Source organism: Crotalus tigris, unplaced genomic scaffold (genome assembly GCF_016545835.1).
Source record: "Crotalus tigris isolate CLP2741 ecotype Arizona unplaced genomic scaffold, ASM1654583v1 scf7180000017753.6788120, whole genome shotgun sequence".
NCBI classification, from domain to species: Eukaryota; Metazoa; Chordata; class Lepidosauria; order Squamata; family Viperidae; genus Crotalus; species Crotalus tigris.
The window spans coordinates 5,206,024-5,227,500 of record NW_024096615.1 but is presented as its reverse complement, the minus strand read 5'-3'; the positions used below and the strand labels follow the sequence as shown (position 1 = coordinate 5,227,500).

The 21,477-nt window shown below is 42.4% G+C and overlaps 1 protein-coding gene across 14 annotated transcripts in view; it reads left to right on the top strand.

Moving 5' to 3' along the window:
• The window catches only part of ZMIZ1 (zinc finger MIZ-type containing 1), a 328,745-nt gene that overhangs the window by 218,229 nt on the left and 89,039 nt on the right, over positions 1–21,477 (top strand). For 8 of the 14 annotated variants that reach the window (XM_039340775.1, XM_039340782.1, XM_039340781.1 and 5 more), the window contains 2 exons: positions 9,369–9,482; positions 14,064–14,169. In XM_039340775.1, the coding sequence (XP_039196709.1) occupies positions 9,369–9,482; positions 14,064–14,169 (220 nt within the window). Of the gene's footprint in view, positions 1–2,524; positions 2,845–9,368; positions 9,483–14,063; positions 14,170–21,477 lie in introns of those variants that run through there. The other 6 variants (XM_039340772.1, XM_039340771.1, XM_039340770.1 and 3 more) reach the window with 2 other exon arrangements.

Below are 21,477 nucleotides of genomic sequence, written 5' to 3'. Positions count from 1 at the left end.
AACAATAATACAAAAGGAAGTAAAATGAAAAGACGTGTAAACAGAACAGATGTAAAATAATAGAGCAATAAAGTAAACAAGGACAAAGGAACACAATGAGAATAAATACCTCAATATCACATAATAAAATATGATAGTTAATGCTAATTTGAACTAGGAACATTCCGTAAACCGATCCAAACTTCCATACAATATACAGGTAGCTAGATTTCCCTTTCCTTTTCCTTCCTTTCCTCCCTCCCTAGCTTCCTCTCCCTGTTTCCATCCCTCCCTCCTTCTTTCCTTCTCTCTTTCTCTTCCTCTTCCCCCCCTCTCCTCCCTTCCTCTCCTTCCTTCCTTCTTTCCTCCCTCCCTCTCCTCTCCCTCATTCTCTCCTTTTCTTTCTTTCTCCTTCTCTTCTCTTCCTCTATGTCTCTTTCTCTCCCTCTTTCTCTTCCTCCTCCCCTCCCTCTCTTTCTCTCCCTTCCTTCCTTCTTTCCTCTCTCCCTCTCTCTCTCTCTCCTCTCTTCCTCTATCTCTCTTCCCCCCTCCCTCCCTTTCTCCTCTCTTTCTCTCTCTGTTTTGCTTTATTTTATTCCTTCTGGAAAAAGAAAAAAACATTGCAGTTGAGCTTAACTACCATATCCATGTGATTTTTCTGGGTAGTAGTAGAAAAGTAGTTTGCAGCTCTTTCTTATGGCCTGATTTTGTTCCTTTGAGCCCACATCCCTGAGCTCAGCCATTGATGCCCCTTCCAAGTGTTAACCAAACCTGACTTTACTTAGGTTGGCCTAAAAAAAAAAAAAATATGGACCTAATCTGGCTGATAAAAATCCAGCAGCCTCACCTAAGAAAGAGAAACATTTGCGTAGAGGAACCTGTTGTGTTTGCTGTTCTCTCCGTTCGTCCATTGCTCTGGGTTTGGTTCATTTTATTAATTTATTTTCATTTTCTGAACGGACAGGTGCACCCAGTAGCATTAACACCCTGAATGAATGAATGAATGAATGAATGAATGAATGAATGAATGAATGAATGAAAATATATATATATATATATATATATATATATATATATATATATATATATATATATATATATATATTTTCTGAGGTTTTTGCGGGTATTTGTATGTAGGTCTTTGGTTGTTCGGGTTTTCTCCCACGTAAAATTGGAAGTGTCTTGGCGACATTTCGACGAAGTCCCATTCGTCATCTTCAGGCTGGTGCTTTCAGCTTCGTGCTTCGAGGAGCAATGTGTGGTCTTAGCTGTTTCTTCCTTTTAACTGCCAGTGGGGGTATGAACTGATTGGGTGGGAGCTTGGCTCTGTTCTGATTGGGTGGAGGTGGAATCAGAACACAGCCAAGCTCCCACCCAATCAGTTCATACCCCCACTGGCAGTTAAAAGGAAGAAACAGCCACGATCACACATTGCTCCTCGAAGCATGAAGCTGAAAACACCAGCCTGAAGATGACGAATGGGACTTCGTCGAAACATCGCCAAGACACTTCAAATTTTACGCGGGAGAAAACCCGAACAACCAAAAACCTACATATATGTTAAAATCAATAAATAGTCGATCACCAAGACAATAAAAATATAAAAAATATGAAAGATTTTATTTACTGAACCTAGCTTTCGTCAAGAGCTCTTGACATCATCAGGGTGTAAACGGTAGTCGTTGGGAAAGCTTATATGCAACTGCTAATCATTTGCACTCGGCTCCTGTATATATTTGTGCTGCTTTGCAAATTGGCAGGCAGGACTTAAAATGTTTTTCCAAGCATGCAGAATGGTCTTGGGGGGGGGGGGAACTTGATCAATGTGATGTAATGGAGCATTTCCTTTCGAGTGGGCTGCCCCACATCTTGCCTCATGCTCGTCCTTTGGAATATTGGTTTCCAACTGCCAGAGGAGCGGAGATGACACAGCTACCTTCCCCGGTTCAGAAACCAAAGAACTAATAGGAGCTCTCGAAAGGGGGCAGGCAGGGGGGGCGGCTACTTCCTGTTTGGATCAAGTAGTTACAGAAAAACCATAAAGGAGAGGGTTTTCGTCTAGCTTCTCTTCCTCTCGCCTGCCGGTCCTTCCTGAGTTGGCTGATAGCGTTCCAGGTGGTGGGATTTTAGAGCTTTTCTTGGAATTTTGACTTGAGTCTTCAGATCACCTTCTTCTTTCACTGACTTCTTCAGAAAATAGAGAGAGAGAAAGAAAGAGAGGGAAGGAAGAAGGAGCAGGAGAGGAGCAGCAGAAGAAGAAGGAGGAGGAGAGGAGGAGGAGAAGAAAGGAAGAAAGGAAGGAGAGAGAGAGAAAGAAAGAAAAGAAAGAGGGAGGAGAAGGAAGGAAGTAAAAGAAGGAAGGAATTAAGAAAGGAAGGAAGGAGAGAAAGAAAGAAACAGGGAGGGAGGGAGGGAGGGAGGGGAAGGAAGGAAAAGACGGAAGGAGGGAATTAAGAAAGGAAGGAAGGAGAGACAAAGAAAGAAACAGGGAGGGAGGAGAAGGAAGGAAGGAAGGAAGGAAGGAAGGAAGGAAGGAAGGAAGGAAGGAAGGAAGGAAGGAAGGAAGGAAGGAAGGAAGGAAGGAAGGAAGGCCTGGCCAACAGGATGGATGAAGGATGTGTGATGTGGAGTATGGCTCCAAAGAAGAAGGACGGTAGGACTTATTGGCAACATGGAGGTTGTGGAAATTTGAAGCTTCCTTCAAGTGCAACATTTCTTCAGCTTCCAGTGGAGACTGACGCTTTCCCAGAAGCTGTTTGGAGGGGGGCAAGCGAGCCCTCGTCCATGGCTTCCTTTGCACAATCGGATCCCGAAGAGCAGCAAACTCTGCACACGATCCAAATTTTGGAGAACTGCCTGGGTCAGGTAGGCAGGTATTTCTTTAATTTCTGGAGGAGACTGTTAACGGGGCAAAGGATGAAGTGGAAGGCGGGCGCATCCGAAAGCATCCGTAAGCGATAGTTATCCAGGTCTTGTTTCCAGAAGCCTAGAGTTGGTTTCTTCATAGTTTGCTTGTTTCACCCAGCCCATGTGGACAAAACAGACGCCACGCTTAGTTACGCCTTCCTGGATGAGGAGTCTCGGGACTCTACGTCTCTCTCTCTCTTTGAAGGACACCACAGAACCTGGAGAGTAGCCCTCTCTGTGCGTGGTGTCTGGCAATGTTTTCCAAACTTGGAAACTTTTAAGACAAGAGCTTCACTCTGAGGTAAACTTTTTGTGCTGAATTTACAAGAAGGACATAAAGTTGGAGGAGAAAAAAGGAGGGAGTTATTACAGGAGAAAAGTTATGCCATCCCTTTTAAATATAAACAAGCAGGAGACTTCATTACCTAGCTATATCTTTTATTTTTCCTTTTTTTTACCAATGTCTTAAATTTATCTAGAGAGATCCAAGGCAACACCCCTAAAAGGAGCAATTAAAGCAACAGTAGCAGAAAAAATGACTACAACATTAATGGAAAGCAGGATAAATAATAAAGCTCAGTGGAAGCACGTAAACAATAAAATGTCCGTGCTGAGGGAATAAAAACAAACAGGCCTCTATTTTGATATTATCCTTGAAAGACATTCCTATTGCCTCTGATGAGCGAGGTGCAGTTGTGGAGAATGCATTTTTTTATGTGGCATTTGACTCTGGTTGTCAAAGAGTTACTGCCATTACACCTGAGCGCATACAAGTAGTCCTTGACTTACGACGGTTCACTTAGTGACCGTTCGGATTTACAACAGCACTGAAAATAAGTGACTTATCTCCATTATTCACATTTACGACCGTTGCAGCATCCCCAGGGTCACGTGATTTACACTTGGACCCTTGACAACTGACTCACATTTATGACGGTTGCACAGTGTCTGGGGGGGGGGGTGTCCCATGATCCCCTTTGGCGGCCTTCAGACAAGCAAAGCCAATGGATTCACTTAACCACTGTGTTGCGAATTGAACAACCGCAGCAATTCAGTTAACAAACGTGGCAGGAAAAAGTCGTAAGACGGGACGAAACTCACTTAGCAGATTTCTCACTTGGCAATCTTAAATTCTCGGCTCACTTGTGGCCGGGAGTCGAGGACTGCCTATATTTTATCGTACTTTAGATCTTTTGCAAAGTGTTGGGAGTGGGTGTAACGGAGAAGAGACAGAACACTTCTAAAACTGGATTAAAAGGAATAGATTCTCGATCTAATCAAAGGCAATCTGCAACAGGAGCAGTGCGGTTTCAAAACATGCATTTCTGCTTTTGTGGGGGTGGCGGACGTTTTGAAATAAGCAGCAATATAGGTGAAAGAGTCTCTCACTCTCACTCTCTGGTACACACACACACACACACACAGAGAGAGAGAGAGAGAGAGAGAGAGAGAGAGAGAGAGAGAGCTTTCCCTTGTTTGAAGAAGCCTAGAGAGCAGATCAAGGTCAGAGTCAACTGCAGAGACAAGTTGAATATATCTTTCTTGTTCATATTCTTCAAAATAATTATCTCAAGACAATTTGGGGGCTGGCTAACGAAGGAAACCAAAAGGGTTGGGAAGTTGAACAGCAGAGGGGTGAAGATGCGTGCTGATAAACGAGCAATCACAGAAAAGGGAAAGAATGAGGGAAAAATGGATAGCAAGAGCGCAGAGAAGAGCAACAAAGCTGATCCAGGGGCTGGAGGTTAAAGGAACTAGTTAATGTCTATCTGAATGAAGAGAAGGATCAGGAGTGACGTGATAGCAGCCTTCCAATATCTCAGGGGCTACCACAAAGAAGAGCGGGTCAAGCTATTCTCCAAAGCACCTGAGGGCAGGACAAGAAGGAAAAGATGGAAGGTTATTAAAGATAACCTAGAACCAAGGAGAAATTTCCTGACAATGCTAGCAGTTAATCCGTGGAACGGATTGCCTTCAGAAGTTGTGGGTGCTCCATCGTTGGAGGTTTTCAAGAAGAGATTGGATGACCGGGACTGTATCAAGACAGCTGCCTTGGGTAGGGGTTGAACTAGAAGACCTTCAAGGTCCCTTCCACCCCTAACATTCTATAAAATATAGGTAAGAAAGCATTGATTATGAGGATCGAGCCAGGCCTCATTTTCGTCCACCCTTATGTTTCTCACTGTGGAAGCAGAAGGCGGAATCCTCTTCCCACAATAGATCCCAGGCACTAAATGTCGGAAAAGGTGTGAAGAAGAAATAATTAAATTATAGTTCATATGAAACTACTGTATATGCCAGCGTACAAGGCGACCCGGCGTATAAGACGACCCCCATCTTTATCGCCGAGACGCATTCCTAGAACGTCGTCTTATACTCCGGAAACTACCAGTATTTCCGGCGTATAAGACAACTCGGTGTATAAGACGACCCCCATCTTTGGCGCCGATTTTAGCGCTCACGGAAGTCGCCTTATACGCCGGCATATACGGTAATATTCGGAAGCCTGGGGTGCCCACCTCATAAGTAACACTGGTAGCCCTTGATTGACACGTCCTCTGTGAATTTTTTTCCATTTCTTTGGATGCTCATCTAGGCCAGAGTAGGCAACCTCGGCTCTTTTATGACTCGTGGACTTCGACTCCCAGAATTCCTGAGCCAGCCTGGCTCAGCTTGGAAACCTCTCCCTTTCCCCTCAGCATGGCTGGTTCAGGAATTCTGGGAGTTGAAGTCTGTGAGTCATAAAAGAGCCGAGGTGGTCTACCCCTGCTCTAGGCGAATGGATTGGCTGATTATTAATTCTGCTCGCATGTCCCACCAACTTCTAAAAGAAGAATTACTAGAATGGATGGTCAATATTATTATCTGTTTATTTGTTTGTTTATTTAAAAAAAACTTTACCCATTTATCACACATAGACACACACACACACACACACACACAGAGAGAGAGAGAGAGAGAGAGAGAGAGAGAGTATAAACTAGCACCGATGATAAACTAGCACTGATGATGTTACCTTGTTTGGGTAAGTAACATCTGCAAAAAAAAAAACAACAGCCAAACTCAGAGAGCACAAGATGTATAGTCCAAGCCCAAGTGATCCCAGGGGTGATAAGAGAATTTGGGGCTGTCACTTCTAAGATAGGCTTCAACAGATCCCTGGAATGACATCTGCCCATCTCTATCCAGAAGAGTGCAGCTACAATCCTGCACAGAATCCTCAAATTCCCAGTCCTCAGATTGAGGAATACAGTCCACCCATGGGGATCAGAAGTGAACCCCAAATAATATATACCCCAAAAAAGAATTCAGTGGCAAAGTTACAAATGCTTGAGTTTCAATATTTTCCCCGCCACAAGACGAAAGGATGTCGCAGAGATGTAGTCAGTACTTTGGTCCTCTTATCCCTACTGTGGAACAGAAAGACTGGTCCTCAATTTCCTTCATAAGATGCCCAGCTATGTAATTAGCAATCAAGGCTGATTTTTATCTCTAAATGTTGCCCAAATCTGTGGGCTTTTTAAACCTCAGGAAACATCTAACATTGTTCACTCTGATTGTCCCACTTTCCCACAAATTAAGTGGCTACTTAATGCAGGATGTGCCAGCTAACACCAACATGTCATCTATGCCCACTAGATGCCAGCACTTGGCTGACCTTGGCTGATCCTTATTAACCACGCATGGTCAGCTTCCATAAGTACTTGGGTGGGAAGCAATAGGCTATAAAAGAGAGAGAGAGAGAGAGTACAAAAAGGCAAAACAATGTATGGAGAACTATATGGATGTGCTCATGATGTCACCAGAAATTGAACCTATCTTGAAAGAGACTTTATCTGTTAGGCACAACATCCCTTTGATCTCTTCTCAGAACACCCCAAAAGAGCCCTTGAAGATGGAACCACATTTGAGGGACCAGGGAAAAAAGTTCTTCCAACTGATCCTTTCCCAGGAATATTAGCCTCGTATTTATGGGTGCAGACACACCAAAATGTCATCGTACACCATGGAAAAAAGCTGCGGGAAGAAATTTCCACACGGGTGCTGCGACAAAGCAGGAAGGAGCCCTTGGCAATCTTCGATTGATGCGAATGCAAACACACTCATTCAGCACCCTCATCATTAGTCCTGTTGCTATTTAGCAGTTCAATTAAAGCAAGAAGCTCAGCAGATGTAACTGGGCAAAACAAACAGGCAGCTCTGAGTCAGCCTTCATAATTTGGCATGACATGCCATAAATAAATGCAGCAACTTGTTTAGCATAGTTAAGTGGTTTTCTTATTCAAACAAGCCGTTCTGGAGCTGTGAGGATGTAGTATGCTAACGTGATGCCTTTCGAGGTTTTGAAAAGAAAAGAATCTCCCCCCCTCTCCGCCCGATGCATTATCCTAAATTAAGATTCTGCACTTCGATAGCAAGCAATCGAATTAAAGCTGCTTCATTCTTGTGTTGTTGTGGGTTTTTTTTCTTTTTTATTTATTCATACTGTGTAGAGTTATGTACCTCTGAATCCTTTTGATCTGATTGTTCTTGACTCTCCCCTCATTTAGCCAAGCCATCTGTATCCTGGTTTTGCAATTAGTTTTGCTTGTCAGTGCTTCATATATGGATGACGAACAGATACTCTTTAACTTACGACCACAATTGGGAGCTGTTGGAATACAATGTTGGAATGTGTTTTTGTGCCAACTACTACAATAGTCCCAAAGCTGCTTTTTTCATGAGGCAACTGGACTTTCTTATTTTTCTTTGAGGACGTTTTGCTTCTCATCCATGTCTGGATGGTGGGGAATGGAAGGATTTATACTCTTTGCAGCCAGCTGGTCATTTGGCTTCTTTTAGAGAGTCATTGAGGTCACTTGGAGGTTTATCTGTGTCCTCAGGGTCACCTGAGTGGTGCAAATGGGGGTGGAGCCTTCTTGGAACTGCTAAAAAGACTGTGTGGTAGACTGGAGATAGATGGTGTCGTATCCCTCCCCCTCTGTTGAGAGAGGGCTGTTCAATTTTGACATAGATGGCCTCTTTGACCCCTCTTTCAAAGCAACTACAGTAGTATTCAGCCAGTAGATGTCAGTGTTGACAAGTTTGAATCTATGGTATATACTCTATGTTCTTTTTGTCTTAAGGAGCTCCCTGTTTTCCTGTTACAGTAAAACAGTTAAGCAGTAAAGCACATGGTGACTGTACTCTTTGTTTGATCTGTGGTGCTACATATGAACGGAATTTCTAACAGGAGCAGAGTTTCCATTGCTAAACAAGGCAGTTGTTAAGAGAGCTGTGCCCAATTTTGCAGGCCTTCTTGTCATGGCGGTTAAGTGGAATCACTGCAGTTGTTAAGTGAATTGTATGGTCGTTTAGCAAATCTCTTGCTTGGACCTTTCCAGATGAAATTGAAGAGATCTACCTCTATAGCCAAAGTTCTGTTTAGTGGATATGATAGGTAAAAACAAAGTGGGATTTTAAGATATGATGCAGTTGCCTTCTCTTAAAATGTCCAAGCTGTCTTACACTTCCTGGATTTCTTAATCTTCTTTGATGAATAAGCAGGAGACCAGCCCTGTAGAACAGATTTCTGTTCTTTTTGTAGAGGCACCTATACAAACTTCGATGCCATATTTCCCATCTATATCTTATTCTTTTAAGAATTCGGCTGTATGCTTGTAACTCTTGGATTTCTTGTTTTAAAATATTTTTATCATTATTTTTAATGATAAGTCCTGTCTTCCCGATTGGCAGAGCCTCTGGGAATTTCTTCCCCCATTCTGCAGTGAGAATCAACAGGATTCCCATGCCGCTTTTATACTTTCCAAAACTTTGAGGCCAAAGTTTAATATTGCAGAAAAGCAAGTGGACACAGATAAATCATGAGTCTCTCTGACCTTTAAGAAGGCTGCAAGTGAAGATGTCTCTGTTCTTCCTAGCTGAAAAAAATTCAGAAACTTGGCTTCTGTTCTCAGACGTTTTAGACATTTGCGAAGATTCCTCTCTCCGGCCAAGATTTGATTTGTTAGACAACTTTCCTCTTGACTTGGTTGATCATTTTAATCACAGATGTTTATTCTGTTTATACTTTAACACTCGGTTAGTTGCCTTTGTGTGCTCACCGGAGCAGTAAGGATGAACATTAATCAAACTCAACAGAAATTGATTGCAGAGGTTGGTGCACATCCACAAGAAAGAAAATTAGACCTTATGTATAAGCCACACCAGCATCGCCTATATATTAATCAATATATAGATATAGACAGTGCTTTTTTGTAAAAAAAAAAAAAAAAAGAAAGATGCCAGAACTTCCACACATCATACAACCCGCCTTGCCTACCCTACAAGGTTCCATCCAAAAAAGGTGCCGGAACTCCGTTCTGGGCGTTCTATGACAAAAAAAAAAGCCCTGGATATAGATAAATATTTAAAAAATCATTTAGTCAGAGAGCATGGATGTATGGAATTGTCTTCACTCCTCTCTTTCTGTTTTGTTCCAGCATTTACAGAATCCTGCCAATTTCCACAATGCAGCTACTGAACTTTTGGATTGGTGTGGTGATCCAAGAGCTTTCCAAAGGCCCTTCGAACAGAGTCTAATGGGCTGTTTGACGGTATGGCAACTTTTATTCCGCCACCTGATATTATACGTCTTGCAAGGAAGCCACAGGCCGACTGAAATACAGTTATTAGTCCATTTGCTTACCTATAGATATGTCAATCGTGTGGTTTTTTTTTTTTTTTTAAAAAGAAAAAATAGAAAAAGAGGAACTTTGGTTAAGCTATTGTGCAAAGCCGTTCCAAAACCTACCTTCCTCACTTTGTGTAAAAGGGCGGATAGCTATTTACCAGCCAGCTTTAGGAATACACACACACACACACACACACACACACACACACACACACACACACACACAGGCTTAACTTTAAATAGAAGTGCTATTTTCTTAACAAGGCTTGGATGCAGTCGCGACCAATTTTGCGAGATGTTCTCTCAAAATTTCTGAATGTATTTCTTTCCGAAATACCACTATTTCTGAATGCCACTAACAATTTTTTTTTAAAAAAAAATAATTTGCTTTATTTTATCATAAAAAGTAAAATACAAAACAAGCAAAACAAAACGAACGCATACATTCAACCCTAGCAGCAACAACAAAGGAAAAAATGGTGTACCAAAAAAAAAAAGGAAAAAGTGATCAAATAAGTTTAACGTTTAACATGAAGGATCCAAAAAAGAAAAACCAGGAAATATAGATAAAGTGTTAGCATCAGATGTAATGTTTAGCTCAACACACCCACATATATATACACATACACACATATATATATAGAAAGAGAGAGAGAAGGAAAGAAAAGGAGAGGGGGGAGAAAAGGTGAGAGAGAGAGTGGGAAAGAAGAGAGAGAGAGACAGATAGAGGGAGAGGGGGAGAGAAAGGGAGAGAGAAGAAGAGAAAGAGGGAGAGAGAGATGCAGAGAGAAAGGGAGGGAGAGAGGGAGAGAAGGAGAGAGAGGAAGGGAGAGAGGGCGAGAGAAGGAGCGCGAGAGTAAGGGAGAGAGAGAGAGAAGAAAAAGCAGACATCAGGTTAAGCTAAACATTACATCCCATGCTAACAGTTTTGAATCTGAAACAGTCATTTCCTGTTCAAGAGTTGACAGGAAGTGTACAAACTTTAAAAAGTGTCCCATTTTGGGCTCACAACCTGCATTCTGAACCTGGTCTCATATTATTTCATTCTTGCCCACCCCTGAGAGAAGAATGAAGCAATCCAGCAGTAAGTCCTGTGAAGTTCAAACAGCTGATTTTGAACTTGGAAAAGGGTTGCCTCAGTCTCGAAGCATTTCGAATGCAAACCGTTTAACCCATCCCCTTTTTTGGGGGGGAAACGGTTTCTGCCGGGTAACTTCAAAAACTCACCTGATAAACATTTGCTCAGAAACAAGAAAATAGATGAGTTAGATTAAAAGGAATAGATTGGCAGATTGTTTGCAAACTAAATTTGGCCATTAAAAAGTTATGCAATACCTTGAAGACTTCCATCTGGTGAATAAACTTAGGGAAACGATGGCTTTATTCTATTGATAGTCTACACCAGTGGTAGCGAACCGATGGCACGGGTGCCAGAGGCAACACTCGGAGCCCTCTCTATGGGCACACGCACTGTCTCCCCAGCCCCGCCTCCTCCCACGGCCCCCTCCTCACCACCAGCCACCCCGGAGGAGAGTCACTCCTGGGTGCAGCCAACGTGAAGCAGTGCAGCCAAGGACATGGTAGCTGGGCAGCGGGGACAAGACTCCACCCTTGCGCCCCGTCGTGTGCAGATGATGCTGCGAGGCACAGGCGGAGGGCGTGGCCGCAATGGCGCTGCTGGGCTGCCTGGGTGATCTGTGGTGGGCCATGGAGGTGTTGGGTGGCCCAATGGGCAGGGCGGAGTGGGGACAGGGGTGGGGGGGATGGTTTTTGGGCACTCGGTCTCTAAAAGGTTCGGTTAATCATAGAATCGTTATTGCTTCCAGTTTTCCGTGCAAAATATTTCACCCCTCGTTTTTAAATTGCAGCAAGCTACCCATCGGTATTGCACGCCTTGTAATATTTTATCATTAATTATGAAAAAGCGAATCGTGTGAGGTGCTTTGGATGAATAGGAACTGTGTAGTTGTGCTGACTAGCTAATACTAAAAAAGCAGCATTTCATTAGCTGGGATAGATGATTATATAGTTTCCCTTCCCTTCTGTTCTGTACCGTTTTATTTTTTTTTATAGCAAGCCGTGTTGGACACAGATAATTGCATTTAATGAACCCTTCCTTTAATTCTTCAAGGAGATTTTATATTAAAACTATGGTGACAAATTACTTCTTGCAGCGTAAGCCCTTTGGAGTAAAATATAGCTGAAAACCAAAGGCTGCTTGCTAAATTAATAAAATGGGACTAAATGCTTCTGTCTTCCCGTTCCTCTTTAACTTTCTAAATTAAGGGAATGTTAATATGATTCGCAAATAACACTTTCCGGGTGTGGTGAATATAAATGGACTTTGTGTGTCTGTGTGGTGTTGTTATCTGAGAGGGGAATGGGCCTAAATCAAAGCCATGACTTTGACGAAGTAAGTGTGAATGTAAATGATCCCAACCAATCAAACACAACCCTTGAGTTTTTGAAGATCACACTAAATTATCCCAAGAGGTCCATCAGTTCCAAGGCTGCCGTGGTGGGTCATACAGATAGTCCTCAATTTATGGAACCAGGTATGGAACCAGATGTTCCACTTCTAAGCAAGGCAGTTATTACGTCAGACATACCTGATTTTATGACCTTTTTTTTGCACCATGGTTCTTAAGCGAATCAACTGTAGTTATGAAATGAATCGCATGCTCATTAAGCAAATTCAGCTCTCTCCCCCCTCCATTTGCTTGAAGACTAGGAAGTTTGCAAAATGGTAAAGAAGAAGAAGAAGAAGAAGAGGAGGAGGAGGAGGAGGAGGAGGAGAAAGTTGGAAGGGACCTTGGAGGTCAACTAGTCCAACCCCCTGCTCAGGCAGGAAACCCTATACCATTTCAGACAAATGGCTGTCCAGTCTCTTCTTAAAAACTTCCAGTGTTGGAGCACTCACAGCTTCTGGAGGCAGGTTGTTCCACTGGTTAATTGTTCTCACTGTCAGGAAGTTTCTCCTTAGTACTTGCCACCTGAATTTGGACCCTGGGGATGCTTCAGTGGTCAAAAGTGCAAGAACCAATCGTCAATCACCTTTTTTTAATGATCATTTCAAATAGTCATCCAACCCATGGTTGTAAATTGAGGGCCGCCTGTAGGACAGGCACATCAGGACAAGACAGGAGGCATCAGGAATTTTCAGATGGGGGACAGGCGCCTTAAACGTTGAAATTCTCATTTTGTCCCTCTAGGCTTCTAGAACTGCAAAGCAGAGAGCCTCGCTCTTTCTAGGAAGTCAAAAGTGAGTCCAGGTCACCTTTTCGTTCCCTCCCTCATTGTCTCCAGAGAGAAAGTCCTCGGTGGATGACTGAGAATTCAGATTTTAAGTCCCCTCTCCAAAGCAGTGAGAAGTACAGAATGCTGCCTCCTGCAAATGGCCTCTTGACCGCTTGCCCGCTTTCAACTTTGTTGATTTGTTGCTCATTCTGAAATCTCTTGGTTTCTTAGAGCAGAAGTCAGTGTGGGCTTTGTACGCTCTAAGAGAGAGCTTGGTTCTTCAAACCAGGTTACTTTTGGATGAGGGCAGCAGAAAGCTTGGATGATTTTGTTCCAAATCGTGGCCTCTGTGCTTCAGTTCCCGGTGCCATCAATGGGAGAAGCAACAAGCTCTGGGGTCCTCGATGCTCTTAGGGGACATGGCTCACCTTCAGGAGTTGTGGGTGCTCCATCACTGGAGGCTTTTAAGAGAAGACCCATTTGTCTGACATGGTATATAGCAGGGGTAGGCAACCTTGGCTCTTTTATGACTGGTGGACTCCAATGCCCAGAATTCCTAAACCAGCCATGCTGGCTCAGGAATTCTGGGAGTTGAAGTCCACAAGTCATAAAAGAGCCAAGGTTGCCTACCCCTGGTATATAGGGTCTCCTGCTCGAACAGAGGGTTGGAGGAGAAGACCTCCAAGGTGCCTTTCAACTCTGCTATTCTGCCTCTCTTGCAGACGTTGCATTACCCAACTAGGCAACGTCATCGATGCTTCAAAAGCATTGATGATTTTACCCAGTTCCCTAGAAACACCTGCAAGAAACCAACAAACCTCAGAGACCACCAAGAACACCAGACAACTCCGAGCTACCAGTGTCCTCTTCTTTGGTAAAAACCTGTGCTTTCAAAGTTATTGCAAATAAGCTAAATAAGGTCGGCAATGCGCATCGCTCATCGTTAAAAAAAAAAAAGGACAACGAATTAGGCAATGCTTTGAGATTCGTTTTCAAATCCAGAGTGGCCCTTTGGAGTTTGAACGGGGTGCGTGGCTGTTTTTATTAAAGAGTTGCAGACACTTCCGTGGGCTCTGAAGCACCTTTCCACAATGGAACGGGAAACACTCGCAGAAATTAAAGGAAGGAGAACAAAGGCTTCTGAGTTCTGTTCTTTATTTGTTGGGTTCTTCCCGCGGTAGGTTGGCAAGCAACTGACGATTTTCCAGAAACTCTCTGTGACAACTCTTTTATTTTTTCTCCCCCCCCCCTTTTTTTTTTTTCTCAGGTTGTTAGCAGAGTGGCAGCACAGCAGGGTTTCGACTTGGACCTTGGATATCGGTTGCTAGCTGTTTGCGCAGCCAACAGGGAGAAGTTCACACCAAAATCAGCTGGTAGGAACAACTGGTGTTCTTTTCCAGACATAGTTTTTTTATTATTATTATTATTATTTGCCAGAGACAACCTCGACCAGCATAACAATGTGCTTTTGTGCGTCTCTGGCAAACGGAGAGCTTGTGGCTTTCTCTTGTAGCATTTCTCTTAAAAATAGACGGGAACGAGAACAAAAAATGGTATTTGGGTCGCCATCTCTGTTTTTCAAGCTGTCTCCAGGAATAAATAAACCTGAGGAAGAATCAATAGAGAACGGGAGAAACTCTATCCAGTGGCGATGATCATGGGGAACCCATTGACCCAAAATATTGTACTGTACATGCGTGCAAATATTCATTCGTCAATTGTTTTATTGATTCATTGATGCATTTGTTCGTTTGTTTGTGGATACCTAAATCAGTCAGGTCTCTCTAGTGCAGTGTTTCTCAACCTTGACAATTTTAAGGCATGTGGACTTCAACTCCCAGAATTCCACAGCCAGCATTGCTGGCTGTGGAATTCTGAGAGTTGAAGTCCACATGCCTTAAAATTGTCAAGGTTGAGAAACACTGCTCTAGTGGTCTTTGAAAGCAACGATCCCAGCCTTTGCAGTATTTGCTTGTGACTTTGTGGCTTCCATCGTAGATATTTCTAGTCTTGAAAGATTGAAAGTGTTGCAGATATTGTGGCTTTCCATTTTTTTCAGTAAAAATGTTTTGGCAACCTAGTGTCCATAACAGATTTTAATATGCTAGCATCCTTTCAGACCATCAGCAGTTGCACTTAGACTTATATACTTGTTCATAGTGCTTTTACAGCCCTCTCTAAGAGTCGGCCTCTTGCCCCCAACAATCTGGGTCCTCATTTTACCGACCTCGGAAGGATGAAAGGCTGAGTCAACCTTGAGCCAGTCAGGATCGAACTCCTGGCTGTGGGCAGAGTTTGCCTGCAATACTGCATTCTAACCACTGCGGCACCCCGGCTCCATTAAAAAAGGATGCCGTTGTATATAATACAATGCACTCAGTTAAACTAATTACTAAAATCTCCTTCAGTCGTGAATATTTTTTTTCTTTTGAATGAGAACACGATGTGTAATTTAAGCCTGTTGTTGTTGTTGTTGTTTTTAACCATTTAGTTGTGTCCGAATCTTGGCAATTTTATAGCCAAGTGTGCTCCAGGCTACCTGGTCAAGCACAGCTTCTTTCAATTATTGGATGTTCAACTTTGCGTCAGATTTGATGTTATCAAGCCAGCATGTTCTTCACTTGCCCTTTCTCCTTGTTCCATCAACCATTCCTAGCATCACAGACTTCTCCAATGAATTTGCACCCATGATATGGCCAAAGTAACTCAGATGTAATCTTATGATTTTGGCTTCTAGTGGGTGTGTTATATGATTTAACACCTCTCTGTTAGTTACTCTGGCTGGATAATAATATAAGCCTATTATATATATCGTGATAATAACATAACAACCATGAGGTTGAGTTGTGTAGCAAATATTTGGTGCTGACAGTTGTGGATGAATGTTTTAAACATGGAATGCCTACATGGGGGAAAGTGGGAAATGTGGTTGTCAAAAGGCTTGATTTCTAGATAAAATTATAAATGATAATTTATGATAAATGATGTTTGCCCCAGCTATGTGAAAGTCCATAGTGGATATAGCAGAAATTATTTTATCAATGTTCAACTTTTGACTCTTCAGTCTGTGAATTGTATTCCAGGATACCTTAAGTTCAGGAATTGCCTTTTAGTGCTTTAGATGTAAATACAGAATAACAGAGTTGGAAGGGACCTTGGAGGTCATCTAGTCCAACCCCCTGCTCAAGCTGGAGACTCTATACCATTCCAGATAAATGGCTTTCCAATCTCTTCTTAAAAACCTCCAGTGATGGAGCACCCACAACTTCTTGAGATAAGCCCTCCCACTGATTAATTGTTCTCCGTAACTCTAAGTTGAATCTCTCTTTGATAAGCTCCCATCCATTACCCCTTGTCCTGCCCTCAAGCACGGGCAGAGTTATTTGCAAAAGACAATTGGTAGCAAAAAGCATGCTAAACCTCTGTGAAATCCAATATCTGCTTTGTACGTGGTCTTCCCGGTCTTACTCCCAGTTTGAGGAGGGCAAGTGAAATTCCTTCAGAATCTCCCAAAGATGCTTTTTCAGGAGGCAACTGGACTTTCTTGTTTTTCTTTGAAGACGTTTCGCTTCTCATCCAAGAAGCTTCTTCAGCTCTAACTGGATGGTGGAGAAGGGAAGGATTTATACTCCTTGCAGACTGCTGGTCATTTGCCTTCTTTGTGCAGATCTGTACGTTGGGGAAACAAAACAACCACTTCATAAATGCATGGCACAACATAGGAGAACAAACCCAGCAGGAGAAGATTCAGTAGTCCACCTGCATTTGAAAGACAAAGGCCACTCTTTGGAAGACAGCAAAGTCCTTACTTTGGACATAGAGGACCGCTGGTTTGAAAGAGGGGTCAGAGAGGCCATCTATTTCCAAACTGAACAGCCCTCACTCAACAGAGGGGGAGGGATATGACAATACCTATCTCCAATCTACAACATAGTCCTTTCAGCAGTTCCAAGAAGGCTCCACACCCATTTGCACCACTCAGGTGACCCTGAGGACACAGACAAACCTCCAGGTGGTCTCAACAACTCTCCAAAAGGAGGCAAATGACCAGCTGTCTGCAAGGAGTATAAATCCTTCCATTCCCCACCATCCAGTCAGAGTCGAAGAAGCTTCTTGGATGAGAAGAGCAATGTCTTCAAAGAAAAACAAGAAAGTCCACCTGCCTCGTGAAAAAGGATCTTTGGGACAATTCTGACCTGGATGACTGAGAATCTCCATAGACATTTCTTTCAGATTAATTGCAAAAGTCTGCACTGTGAAATTGATCAAAAGGTATGGAGGTGAAACTGACTGGATTTTGGAAACTAACAAAAACCAGCCAGGGGTTTAGAAGCCAGGGATGCTTCTAAACTTATTTCTAAAAGATTCATAACTATCAGTTGCGTGGATCTATTTAAAAATCTTTCACAAAACCCTGAGCACACGTTAACAGTGGCTAAACCTGCTGGCCTAGCCCCCTTTTAAAACTAGTTTTCTGCCCACCCCATTCCTCTATTTTACCAATTGGTTATGGATCAAATGAAGCCAAGACGTCACTACTGTCATTGTCTGAGTTTGTGGTAGGTACCGGATACAAAATGATAATTTCTTGGCCTGCATTGAAGCTGGATATTGGGTCTCAATTGTCAAGCATGAGGAATCCGAGATAAGAGTTCAAAAGCACTGGAAATTTATTTCACGCCACCTATGCAGAAGAATCTGATCACTTACAATCAAGGTGAATAAGATAAGAGTCAATGGACTGCAAAGAGACTTGGACTTAGGTCTCTTTCAGGCACGCAGAGATTCCAGACTAATGATGCATTTGACCCCACCCTCAGGTTCGTCCTTGTCATCTCTTACTTCACGGGTGTCAAACTCATCACATGATGTGTCACGACGTATTGTGACTTTTTTTTGCATTGCAGGGGTGGGCACGGCCTCTGCATGAGGCAACCAGCCCATGAGTCGGCCGTTTGACACCCCTGTCTTACATAAACTGAGACATAATTGAGGGACATCCAGCTGGACTTAGGTCAGTGGTTGAGTTCTGTTCTACCCCCTCTGCATACATCTGGATCTAATCTTTACCTACTACTAGATCAGCTGGATTGACATTTTGGGATCTTTTCTGAATCTTTCAATCTCGTGGCAATTCACCCAACCCTCGCCGTTACCAAAAATAAGATATAGTCCATTCCTTTCACCTGGGACAGTTAAGGTTTTTCTGTATGTTTTGGAATGACTTTGCTAGCTGTCCTGCCCTTCACAATCGGCATATTTTTTATTTATTTAATTATTTATTTTTGACGTAGCCCTCATCTTAACACCCTAAATTAGCTATACACTGAGGACCAGAGAGCAACATCATTACAAATCAAAACACAACAAATCAGCTCAAGGCAGCTTAGTATTATTAGAACAAGATAAAAATCAACATCGGGCAATCTTAAAAAGGTCAGAGTGATTAAGTCACAGTAGAAACAGGAGATTGAAATAAGAATAGAGAGACCGGGCTATCAAAAAGTTCTCTTCCAGGCGACTATCAGCTGCACCTCCGCCTGTGCGAGCATTTTAAACAAGGATTTTGAGAATATCAAGAACCAGGTTATAATGGAAAGGAAGAAGTGGGCTTTTAAAAGATTGAACGGGAACTTTCTTATTATATACAGGTCCCTCTTCTCGGATTAGTTAACTGCAGCGAAGCATCTGCTTTTCAGTTGGGTGTGTTCTCCAATTCAATATTAAGCACCGATTGACTCCAATAAGTGCAGTATTTGAAATGCCTTAACTGAAGGTATAAAATTAAAGAGCCTTTCGAATCAACTCCTGTGGATTCCAAGGTGACACACATTCTTCTCAGCGACACAGACGTGGGATGGACACGACTGCTTCTGGTTATTATGCCTCCGCTTCCACTTCCTAGCCCACAAAACCAGCACTGGGGTGTCTTAGAGATTTCCTTGTTCAGGACTGACAGAACCCAACCTGGGATAGCTTCTAAGCCTAAAGGAGATCGTCCAAAATAGGAAACATCTCTCATTGTGGCCGAAGACAAAGATCTTCTCCCATAATATGACATCATGGAACATTCTTTTGGAAACGATAATTTAAAGTCTGGTTTATGTAGATCAGGATTTATCTGATTTTTTTTTCCAGAAAAGCGGAATAAGAGTTGAGTGATGTGATATACTAGAGAGAGAGGGGGAGAGAGGGAGAGAGAGAGAGAGAGAGAGAGAGAGGGAGGCAAGCAGGCAGGATGGATGGATGGATGGATGGATGGATGGATGGATGGACAGACAGATAGATAGTCACAGAGGTAGGTTGATAGATGTGGATGGATGGATGGATGATGGATGGATGGATAGATAGATAGATAGATAGATAGATAGATAGATAGATAGATAGATAGATAGATAGATAGATGGATGGATAAATAGATACATAGATGATGGATGGATGGATAGATACATAGATGATAGATGGATAGATAGATAGACAGACAGACAGACAGACAGACTGGATGGATGGATGGATGGATGGATGGATGGATGGATGGATGGATGGACAGACAAACAGATGCACATAGATATAGATTGGTTGGTTGGTTGGTTGGTTGGATGGATGGATGGATGAAGGGATAGATAGATAGATAGATAGATAGATAGATAGATAGATAGATAGATAGATAGATAGATAGATAGATAGATAGACTGATTGATTTGAAAAGGTACAGTCCTGAAATAAATAATAAATTTGTTTTTGCTCCTGTTCTAGCCTGGCCATATGGTTTATGATTTTCATTCCTCATTTCTTCATTTTAAAACAAATTAAACTCCCTTTTTTGAGTCAAGGTCAACTGTCAGTAATTTTATCTTCTGGAAGCAAACGGTTCTACTGGTTAATTGTTCCCACTGACAATGCCCACCCTCGCTAGCACTCATGATGTTACTTAGACAGGGAATGAAACCTTGCAAGCAAGCAACCAAGCTGAAACAGCATCCAGGACTCCACACATACATTTGCGTACTCATTTGAATGTATTGGCTGCCCAATGTCAGTAGAGTCTGGGTGGCACGTACTGGATTGCACAGGGAAAATGTCATGGAAGAATTAGCATGGAAGAGTCATATTCCGTCATAACAGCCGAAAGGTGTTCCGCAATTATTATGTCTAATAGCTTCAATGTAACCTTTAAGTGCTAAATAGAAATATCAGTGTAATTTCTGCCCTCTTCTTTGTGGCAGCCCGTGAGATATTGGAAGACTGCTATCATGTCCCCCCTCATCCTTCTCTTCATTAAACTAGACATACCCAATTCCAGCAACCATTCCTTCTATGTTTTAGCCTCCAGTCCCCTGATCATCATTGTGGCTCTTCTCTGCACCCTTTCTAGAGTCTCAACATCTTTTTTACATCTTGGTGACCAAAACTGGATGCAGTATTCCAAGTGTGGCCTTACCAAGGCATTGTAAAGTGGTATTAAGACTTCACGTGATCTTGATTCTATCCCTCTGTTAATGCAGCCTAACACTGTGTTGGCTTTTTTGGCAGCTGCAGCACATGGCTGGCTCCTGTTTAAGTGAAATAGTCTGCCTGTGATTCATTTACAAGGTGATGCATTGAGTGGCGAAAGCACCAGAGTTTGCAGTCTTTTAAAGAAAAGTCTTTTTAAAATACAGATAGTATTTTACAATACAATAATTCTTTTAGTGACTGTTCAAAGTCACAATTGCACTGGAAAAAAGAGATTTACAGCCGTTTTTCACCCTTAGCACCGTTGCAGCATCCCCACGGTCATGTGATCAAAATTTGGATGCCTGGCAACTGACTCATACTTATGACGGTTGCACTGTGTCCCGGGGTCACGTGATCTCCTTTGCAACTGTCTGAGAAGCAAAGTCAATGGGGAAGCTGGATTCATTTAGCAAATGTGGAAAGGAAGGCAGTAAAATGAGGCAAAGGCTGCTTAACAAATGTCTCACTTAGTGACAGACATTTTGGGGTCAATCGTCATAAGTCGAGGACTCTCTGTATGTATGTGTATGTATGTGTATGTATGTATGTGTATACACACACACACACACACACACACACACACACACACACTGTTGCTTTGGATTTAAAAGCCAGGAGGCTGCCTCTGTATTTTCCAGCAAGAGGCAAAAAATGATTACCAACTTTTAACAATTTATATCTACAATCTCATTTTAGCCCAGGAGCAAAATCATTTTTCAAACTGGCTGCTTAAAAACTGGAGTGCGTGTGCCCGCGAGTGTGTATGCGTGTGTGATCTTAATGAAATTGCTTCCGCATTTCATGGCATAATACAGAGCAAGGAGATTTTTTTTATTTTTTTTATTTTTTTTTAATGATGGAAAAGCAATGAAACTTGAAGCGAAAAAGACAAATTTGACTTAGGAGAGCTAATCGCAGAGGAAGCTGTATTTTACTCAAATGTTCAACATTTAGAATAATTTCCCACGAGGAGAGCCTGGCCTGTCAAACCTTTTTTCCAGAATTGAAGCAAGGAGGGAATTAATAAAGAAAAACAAGCAAACCAAAGAAAACCCTAAAAGGGAAGTTAACGTATTTCAGACAGAAACAGAAGGGGCGCAGTTTGTTCTTTTTAATTGCTTCTTTTTTAAAGATGTCAGACTTCCACAGGTAGAAATTCATAGCAATGGCTTGGAAAAAAGATT